The 9,942-nt window shown below is 35.0% G+C and overlaps 1 protein-coding gene across 1 annotated transcript; it reads right to left on the bottom strand.

Annotated features, from left to right (window-relative positions):
- Positions 1-1,676: 1,676 nt before the first annotated feature.
- On the bottom strand, positions 1,677-6,604 carry LOC145619366 (receptor protein kinase-like protein At4g34220). The gene is made up of 2 exons (XM_081674045.1): positions 4,659-6,604; positions 1,677-2,398 (listed from the first exon to the last, which is right to left on the bottom strand). The coding sequence occupies exons 1-2, from the start codon at positions 6,418-6,420 to the stop codon at positions 1,734-1,736; spliced, it is 2,427 nt and encodes an 808-aa protein (XP_081530171.1). The 5' UTR covers positions 6,421-6,604; the 3' UTR covers positions 1,677-1,733.
- Between the last annotated feature and the right edge of the window lie 3,338 nt (positions 6,605-9,942).

Here is a 9,942-nt window from a genome sequence, read left to right as displayed (position 1 = left end):
CAGCTATCGTTTGAGATTGTGGTGGTCTACATTCCCTATGACAACTGCCTTGACCCACGGGTTCACAAGGGTAAAATTGATAGGTTGTTGAAGAAGAAGAGAATATCGTGGTGGTGCTTGCCCATCAACAACAATGTTAGCTTAAAGTTTAAACGACTTGTAGGCTGTGCTAATGACTCTAAGTTCGTCATAGTAGGACCTGATAATGAATATGTGGATCTGCATGGTCAAGAAATCCTGAAGAGACGCGGAATTGATGGTTATCCGTTCACTAGGGAGGGCCTCATCGAAAAGGAACTGAAGCGGCTTCATGGACTCACCTTGGAATCGTTGTTGGTCATCGGGTCAAAGAATTACGTTTATAAAGGCAGCACAACATATCCTCTGGCTGATCTCCTAGGAAAGAATGTCCTTGTTTATTTTGCTGGAAGAAGTATAGATCTTTATCATCCACTGTTAACATGGTATAATGAGATTAAGGCAGATATTGACGATCTTGAAGTAGTCATTGTTCGGTTAGAAGATGAGCTTGATGCAGCAGCTTATGATGATCTCGAAGTAGCTGAAATTGTGAAGCCTTGGTATGTATGTCCCTATGATCCTAAGCACTCAAAAATTTTACAGGAGAAAATATTTATCGGCGGAGTACGTGAATCCTTAGTTAAATTTGGATCAGATGGAAAGATTTGTTCTTTTCGAGCTCAATATTACCTTGCTGATGATGGACCCAAGGCTTTTCGAGAAATTGGTGATCCTCATCTACGCCAAGATATCATTACAGTTTATTTACTGGGGATGCTATAATTAGAAAGAATATCCCTGGAACACAAATTGTTACGTACTTGTATTAGTTAGTGGTGGGTATTTTTATTTGCTTTTGATATACATTCTAAAACAATGTCAACTTAACCAAAAATGCATCAATTCAATTCAGTTTAAAGTAGAGGATTAATAACTACTTCCTCAATTTTCTGGCTTAGTCACAATATTTTAGGTATGCATTGCTTAACTTAGTACCATTATTTTCTCTTTTAGCACGATATTAATGTACTCAGGCTCAGCATTAGACTTCTTTTCGGCAAATTTTAAACTTGACTACATCCAAACCGCAAAACACTTAATTACATACTCCACTATGTTTGTTTCGTATTATTTTGAATAAAATAGTGTTTATGCATGGTTGAAATTTTTTTATGAACAACTATGATTTTATGAAAGGGTACTTCCTCCGTTTTTTTTATAATTGCATCGATTTGACCGTCACATAGTTTAAGAAGGTGAGTTTGTAAGTGGGTAATGCACTTTAAAAAAACAGTCGACTTAGAAAATTAAAAAAAAAATAAAAATGGAGGGAGTATATGGTCTTTAATTTTATATATATATATATATATATATATATATATATATATATATAAGTTAAGATAAAATAAGCTCCCATAATTTCGCGTAAGTCTTTCATCTTTCAGAATTAACAAATTTAGTTATCTTCCTTAAATTCTCACAATACAAAGTTACTACTACAAATAGTTAATTTTATAATAAAAAATCATAACTTAACTAAAATTTCATACAACACTCGTGCATCAACTATTCACACACTCCTTTCACTATTCTGTGAAAAGACAAGTCAAAAAGATGGACATTCTTGTACTACATAAAAAAACAAAAAAAAAAAAAAAAAAAAAAAGAGATAGGGAATGATATATAAAATTCTTTTAGTCCAAGAAAATACATCAATGAACAAAAGATAATGAGACCTTCTCAAGGACTTGGAGAGCTTCTTTCATAGAGGGTCTCTTTTGGGGCACCAAAGATGCACAACTAAACCCTAATTTAAATATGCTCATCATAGCATCTTCTTTGCCCTGTATTTCAGCTCTAAGTGCAACATCAGCTATCCTTAAAACCCAATATCTATCCTCAAGCCCAGAACTTGGGGTCCATTGGCCCAATTCCCTGTCCAAATATACTTTACCAGTTAGAAGTTCAAGCAACACTATCCCAAATGAGTACACATCCCATTTTGGGTTAGGCTTGAGGTTCTTCAACGACTCGGGTGCGTGGTAAGGCGATCCAACCCCGTTTGTGTTTCCAAACGGGTTGATATACGGGCTGCCACTCACCGAGAGATCTTGGGTACCGTCGTAGGAGCCCATGGATCTTTTGCTCCCAAACTGTCGAGCCGAGCCACTTCCTTTGTTGATACCATAAACAAGCCAGCTAAGCCCAAGGTCACTAATGATAGGTTCCATTTCTTGTGTTAAGAGAATGTTACTTGGTTTGATGTTAGCATGTACATATCTCTTGTCGTGAATATAGTTTAATCCCCTAGCAAGTCCTCTTGCAATCCTTAGCCGAGCTTCTAGAGGTAAATGATATGGCGTGGAACCACTCTTCTCTAAAAAATTTCAATGATAATTGAAAAGAAAAAATCACATGAAAAGCATGCATTAGTGAAAGAAAAAGCAAGAGCATATATTAAAACCAGCAAAAGATGACACAACTAAAGCAAAATTCACCATGAAAAGAGATCAAATAATACCATAAAAACTTTACAAAGCTCCCTTAGATTAAGCACAAATATAGGGTACTTTTTAAGTTTTAGCACTTCATAAAGCTAAACCCTTTCCTTAGCATATACTCTAATATAGTAGACCAAAACCTCTCAACGTTAATTTAATTTAACTTTTGCAGATCGTGATAGCCCTTGAAAGTGACTAGATTAGGAGAACGGATAAGGGAATCCCTATCCTCAAAACCGTAACAGGTAGTAAAACACTAAAACTACCTAAACCGACCTCTTCTAAGTTCTAACAACAACTAATGCTCAATCTCTCCTTCGGTATGAATGTATTTGGGTATCAAAGTTACTTTACACAACTCCTTTTAAATAGTAGTAGGTGTTGATGTATTATAGGGTACCTTTTACAGCAAATTAAATCCTTTCCTTAGCTATATGAATATCCATTATTTGAAAGAGAAAGTATCAAAACAAAGAAGATTGTTTTATAAAGATTAAAGTGGTACATTGGTTTTGAGTACCTGTAACTTTTCTGACCAAAAATATGGTTGAAAAAAAATACCACCGACAAAAAAGAAGAGAACAAAAAGTATAGCTGATTGAGTTCACTTTGAGTATAACTACAGGCAAAATAAGCATGCATAAAATGCTATGATAGTAAAGCATTTTGCATTTACTACTTAGTACATATAAGATATAACATATTGTCTTTACTCTTATTTTCCTTTGGTATATAGAGACCCAAAAATAAACGGAATTTGATATCAAGTTCACACACCATCTAAAACTTTAACTAAACTAATTGTCATCCATTAGAATGCATCCTATACTCAGAAAACGCGAGAAAGTAAATACTCCATTAGTGGCTAACTGACCCACCAGGCCACCATTTAGCAAATTATGGCGACCAAAGTCCTGTAGTTTTCTTGATGGGCCAAATTTTGATATGATATGTTCTTATCTATGAATTTAGCCCGTGACATAAGGGAAGGAAATTTCTTAAATTCTATGAATTTTTTTATGTATTCATCTATTGTTTGGATGTCTGGACCAGCTTTAAAATCAGTGTATAACTACTGCTGAATCATTCATATGGTTGTGGTAGAACTAAGATTTTCCCAACATCAATAGCTCCCAAACAAAGATGATATGACAGTGGCTAGAAACGCCCAAGAGAAAGGAGTTTCTCGTCTTTGAGTGTATTTGGCCTTTTTCCTCCCCTAATTCCCCCGTGTTTTTCGATATAGAACACTAAATACATCGTCCTTAAAGACGCACACAACGTGAGTGGTAATCTACACACTGGGTAGACCGAAATTTCTTCACACTAGATCATCAATCCATTCTACCTCTACTTCTGTTTGTTTTTTTTAGTATTTTGTGACTATAATCATTCATTCATTCTACTTTAGACAAATTACACAGGTTTTTAGGCAAGTCACAAGAGTTTTAACATATAAAAAAATATGCTAAAGCAATGTCATTATGGCGCATGATACACTGTTAGTTACTTAGCTTTATGGTAAACAACAAATTGTAACAGAAAAATGGAAAAATGGCTAATTTTTCTAGCCAAATGACCCAATTAATTTGTGATTTTCTTAGTTCTTTTATCACATTATGAGCTAATGTACTTGCATTGGCACTCTAGAAATTTACACTAAAAAGTGTCATTTACCTAATCTGAAGACGAATTATGCTGGACTCATTATAAACAATGACATTAGCAACTGTTTAACCTAAAACATTACCCTAAGATACCAAATTTGTCAAAACATCATATCAAACAGCCACAAAATAGTGGAAACATTACAATAAAAAAATAGACCATGCAAAATTAAAAGGGCATACCATATCCCTTAATATAAACACATGAACAAGCTAATAATTTTAATGTAACATTTATACCAAGGGTCGACTTTGTCACATATCATTGGGTCAATTAAGTCCACCGCGGTCATAATCGGAGTTAACTGTTGTGGTTAGCACACTAACAATTCATCGGGTCAATATCGGGTTGGGTCAACATTAGTTAATTGGTTACTGATTAACAAACCAAATCTAATTGCATGCATTACCAACATTAACAGACCTTGCTAAAACAAAATTAAAAGAATAGATTGAGAAAAGAACTTACTGTAAGCAGAGGAAGCAAGGCTGCCATTAGAGATATAATCATAAATAACAAGCTTTTCATCCGAAGCCCAATAAAAGCCACGAACACGAACCAAATTTGGATGCCTAATCTTAGCAATTGCCTTAATATGTCCTTCAAAATCCCTCAACTTGTCAACTGCAATCTCTCCTAACCTCCTAACAGCAAATGTAGTTCCATCTTGTAACACTGCTTTGTACACAATACTTGACCCACTAGCACCCAATATATACGCCGACGCCTTCAACAGCGTCTCGGCTTCGAGCTCCGTCTCGCCGTCCACCATCACCAACGATCCTCCTCCTCCACCACCACCGCCACCGGAACCATCACTCGGCTTCTCCCCATTATTCTCTCGCTTCTTCTGTTCATCATTATCATCATCAGAACCCTCGCTTTCGCTTTCGGAACTTGTTCTATTATCTGTTGTTGCCCCTTCTTCACTATGATCTCCTCCTTTGATGCAATAAGTGAAGCATTTTTTGTGCAGCTTGTTGTTTGGAACCACTGTTGTTGTTGCACTACTGTTAATTTGAACCAAGAAATGATCATTTCCTAAGGTTGTTGGCGCCTTCTTTCCTGGAGGAAGATTATTGTTATTACCACTAACATTATTGAAATCTTTTTCTGGACTTTGTTGTTGTTTAACCCTCTTATTTCTAAGCTGATAAAGATAAAAGAAAACAACCCCTAAAATCCCAACTCCGGCTAAATCAGCAACCGTAATTCCAACAATGGCAGCTGGTTTTAGACCGTTGCTATGACCACCCGAGTTCGAGTCTGAGTCTGAGTCTGAATTTGAATTCGAGTTGTCGATGGGTTTGGGAATCACAGCAATAGCAGGGGAAATAGAAGCAGAGACATTAGGTGGGTTGGAAAGTGTAGAAGGAATAACACACAAATTCTTCAATGGCTTCCCACACAACTCTTGATTCCCGGAGAAAAACTCCGGGTTTTGACCCATGAAAGGTTTCGACCCCGGGACTTGACCCGTCAAGTTATTGTAAGACACATCAATGGTGGCATTTCCCGGTACATCGCCGGCAAACTCCGCCGGAATTTCGCCGGAGATTTTATTGTAAGAAAGATTTAAGTACCTCAAAGTGGACCCCACTCCGAGATCAGCCGGTAACGACCCATTGAAGAGATTGGAAGAGAGGTCAAGAATTTCAACAGAAGGAGGAAAACCAGAAGGGACATTACCGGAAAAGTAATTCCCCTTGAGGGACAAAACCGTCAAATTATCAAAACCAGAGGTGAAATTAACCGGAAGGGGCCCACCAAATGCGTTATCAGAGAGGTTGAGGAAGCTCAGGGAAGAGTGTGAAAAGACGGGAATACCCCCGGAAATTTCATTAGAGGAGAGAGAAAGTAGTTGAAGTTCAGAAGAGTTGAAGAGAGTGGGTGGTAAAGTACCATTGAAGGAATTATTGGATAAATCGAGGTGTTGGAGATGTTGAATGAGGCCGAGATCAGAGGGGATTGAACCCAAGAGCTGACTGTTGGGAAGGGCTAAGGTGATGACACGTTGATCAGGGGTGCAAACGACGCCGTTCCAAGTGCAAGGAGTTTCGTCGAGATAGTCCCATGAGTCGAGTACTGATAACGGGTCGTTGAGGATGGAGTATTTGAGGGAGAGAAGGAAGGTTCCATCTGTGTTGAGGGAGACGAGTTGGTCGAGTTGTAAGGAGAGAATGATTGCTAATAAAAGAGACAAAGACGTGTTCAGAGCCGATTTTGACATTTTAGAGACTGGTAAACTCTTCTGAACTCATGGAGGAGGGAAAGGGGGTGTAAATGAAGGGAAAAAGAGGTTGAAGAAATGGAGGAGTTTTTGGTGAGATTGTTTTGGTAACCAGAAGTGTGAGGAGGAGTAGTGGTTTGTTTGTTTGGTGATAATGATGGAGGAGGAGTTGGGGGGGTTTAGAGGGGTGGGTCAAAGAAGGAACCAAATATAGAAAAGGTATACAATACTACAAAAGTATTAATATTGTAGTAACTGTACTACTAGTATACAATTATTACTACTAGTCTGTTTTTTTAGTGATGTGTTTTTTTTTTTTATTGTGGTGGTGTAAAAGAGAGAATCTTTGAATCAATTTTGCAAGAGGACATATGTACATGAGTTGGAAGCTTGCAGGTTTTACACTTGAGGGAATTGAAAGTCCACTTTTTGCACTTGTATTGGTTTTGTTACCACCCTTGGGCCTTGGATGTAGAATTGGTAATCGAATCGACATGTTAGGTTGAAATGGATCGGGTTTGATTTACTACCCCCATTGGAAAAATGTCTAACAAATTTGCAAATAAAATAAAACGGAGGCAGTAGATTGATGTTTTGTGAGTCACATACTCATTTATATGTCAACTTGAGAGTCCCTTACTCATTTTCAAGTAAATTGTTAAATCATTTAACTTAAGTCAAAATCATACACGAGTAATCATTTTTTGTTATATTAGTTTCCTGATCTAATTGGCTGGGGTTAGGTCAAAATTAGGTTAATTTTGGGTACCATTAACATCTGTGTCAACGCTAATGCTAGTTTGAGCAGGGTTAGATTTGCTAGTTGACTGTCTGATTGTTGCTAAAGACAAAGAAATCTTATTGGATAATGAAGATTACCCACAAACAAGATAACTTGCATGTTCAGCATGTAAAGGTTTCTGAGCAAGGAGCATGAATTTTTGAGCTAAATAAGTATTTTATTTTAAGTTCTATACTGAAGTATAATGTATTACATGGCCTGGTTCAATATAAATTTCCACATAAAATAGTAAGCGAGTTTACTAAAATTTCCCCCATATCTTTATACAATGTTCAGCATGGGCATATTTTAACCATTTGTAAAGGTGGACAATGGACCCGACCATTGTTGAATCTGTGAAGATAAAAATCAGGCACACTAACAAGAAAGCTAGAGAACAATTTATGTGTTTAAAGGTCCTCTCAACATAAATCTTGACCCTTAATACGTATAACATGTCGTTAGCTACACTATCAAACCCACATGTCCTATCAAAATATATAAATGAAAAGGTGATTATCCATTTATAGCTTATAATACGATTAGTTATGATAAATTAGTTTGTTATCCTTTCATAGTATATTATATCTTCGTTTTAAGGTTATTGCGTTGTCACATTGTCTCGCTATCACTCCACAGACATGTATAATAACTAGAATAACGTGTATTTTTTTATAAAAAAAAACGATTTAATTGTTCGGTTATTTTTTCTCCTAAACCATGGACTTTTCATTAAGGTCATTTAAGATTTATAATTTTGTAACTAATGAGTATCAATTTTGAACTAAGCCAATAAGATTTTCATCTTTATAGATCAACTTATATACTTGCACGTTTGAATATGGAGTGGTTATCATGCTTTTGGTATAACAACTCACAATCGCTAAGCTTATAAGATAATTTTGTCTACACATTTTTAACCACTAACCACAGCTACAGTAACTAGTGCAACTAATCAACTCCTGCCGCCTTGCACATCCCTAAAATATTCCCTAATTGCTTCTTAAAGAGCCCTAATAATACTCTTAACGAATTATTATTTATGTATGCTTGCAATATCAGGTTAATTATGGGCATCAGATCTTTGGTAAAGTAGTTAGATTAGGTGGGTCCTCTTGACCAATATAATATACACAATCTCTATTTTGCTACTAGATCAAAATTCAAGCATGTATTGAGTATATGTTTAAGAGATTAATAACTTAAGTGATTAGAGTTTTTCTTTCGATTCTAGATTTTATGATCGATTTTCTTGTATTATTATATGACATGCTTTCACTATATTATGCTACTACTTATAATTATTGATGAAAAATTGCTACAATCAATCAAAAAAGTTAAACAAAAAATTTGACTTCGAATAGAAAGCTGAGAACATGAGATTTTCCTTTTAGTAGGCCTCCTAGAGCAAATAGCGTTTGAACACAATGACATTTCCCTTTGTTTTTTTAAAACTCATTATATTTCTATTCATAAATTTAAAACCATTTGAAATCCAAAGATAGCAACCAATTATTTCAAATTAGTCAACTAATAAAATTTCTTGGAATCTTGGAGTTTCTCTTATGAAGGGTCCATCAATCCTCGCCAATCAAATTACGGGTCCTAGACTCCTAGTACAATAAAACAATTTAGACTAATGTTCTAATTTTTCTAAGCAATTGTTCATATGCCTTCAAAAACAACAAACTAGCTCAACATTATAAAACAAAATATGGGTCAAATTAAAAATAATACGCCCATCATCATAATATTGCATAATTACACCCACTCTAAGCAAAATTTAAGCTTAATATAAAATTATTTAATTAGATAACTATAAATATTTTAATAAGTTGAAACAATGTTTGAAAAGTATTTATCGAAACGAATTGATGAACTAAACTGTATATGAATATATTTATTCTTTAAGTATATATCACAATATTAAACATAACAGTATTACTCGTATTTGTAGAAACCAATGAAACATGATACATCACGTGTTCACGAACCTTACATTTTGTCTTATTGTATATAATCATAGTATATGCCGAGTTAATCAACATAAACAAACATGCATATACTTTGTACAAATTGATCCTGCGCTGTTTGGAATTACACCTTGCTCATGTCAGTAGTCAACCAAGGATATTTGGGAAATTAGTACAAACACATAACTCTTGAAAGTTTGAAACAATGATTAATTAGACAAAACATAAGATTAATAATCATATAATTATGCTTAAAATAGTACTGTGATTCTAGTAAGTGCACACTTATTTTAACCGGCCCCGTGATGCCGTAGACAGAAATCAGTCCATCTTCCAATAAACCTTGTTTTTGCATCTTTTAATATTAAAATAACGAAATTATTATTTGTGGCAGAACTACGAGGTTTTAAGGAATTTTTAATTGTACTTTATTAAATTCTTTACATTGTTTTTCCTTTTATTTTCTTCTTGGTGAATGGTGGCATATTACTGTCACAGAAATTTGCAGCATAGTTTTGTTGGTTTTCATGGATTATTAATGGAATTCAATTTAGTGCAATGTAAGTTACATGCATTGGTAATTTTGTAGATGCGTATATACATAAGTGAAGTTAAATGAGACAAACTCTCTATTGATAAAGGGATACTGGAATTATAAAATTCTTTGTTCTATTTGCAAGTTTAGCAGCTAAAATAGAATAAAAGATCAACGGTAGCAGTAGTCAATTTAGTATAAGACAAACATTAGTAAATGACAAGTAGGAAATA

Source organism: Chenopodium album, chromosome 27 (assembly GCF_948465745.1).
Source record: "Chenopodium album chromosome 27, dcCheAlbu1.1, whole genome shotgun sequence".
Taxonomy (NCBI): domain Eukaryota; kingdom Viridiplantae; phylum Streptophyta; class Magnoliopsida; order Caryophyllales; family Amaranthaceae; genus Chenopodium; species Chenopodium album.
This window is presented reverse-complemented; position numbering and strand designations above follow the sequence as displayed.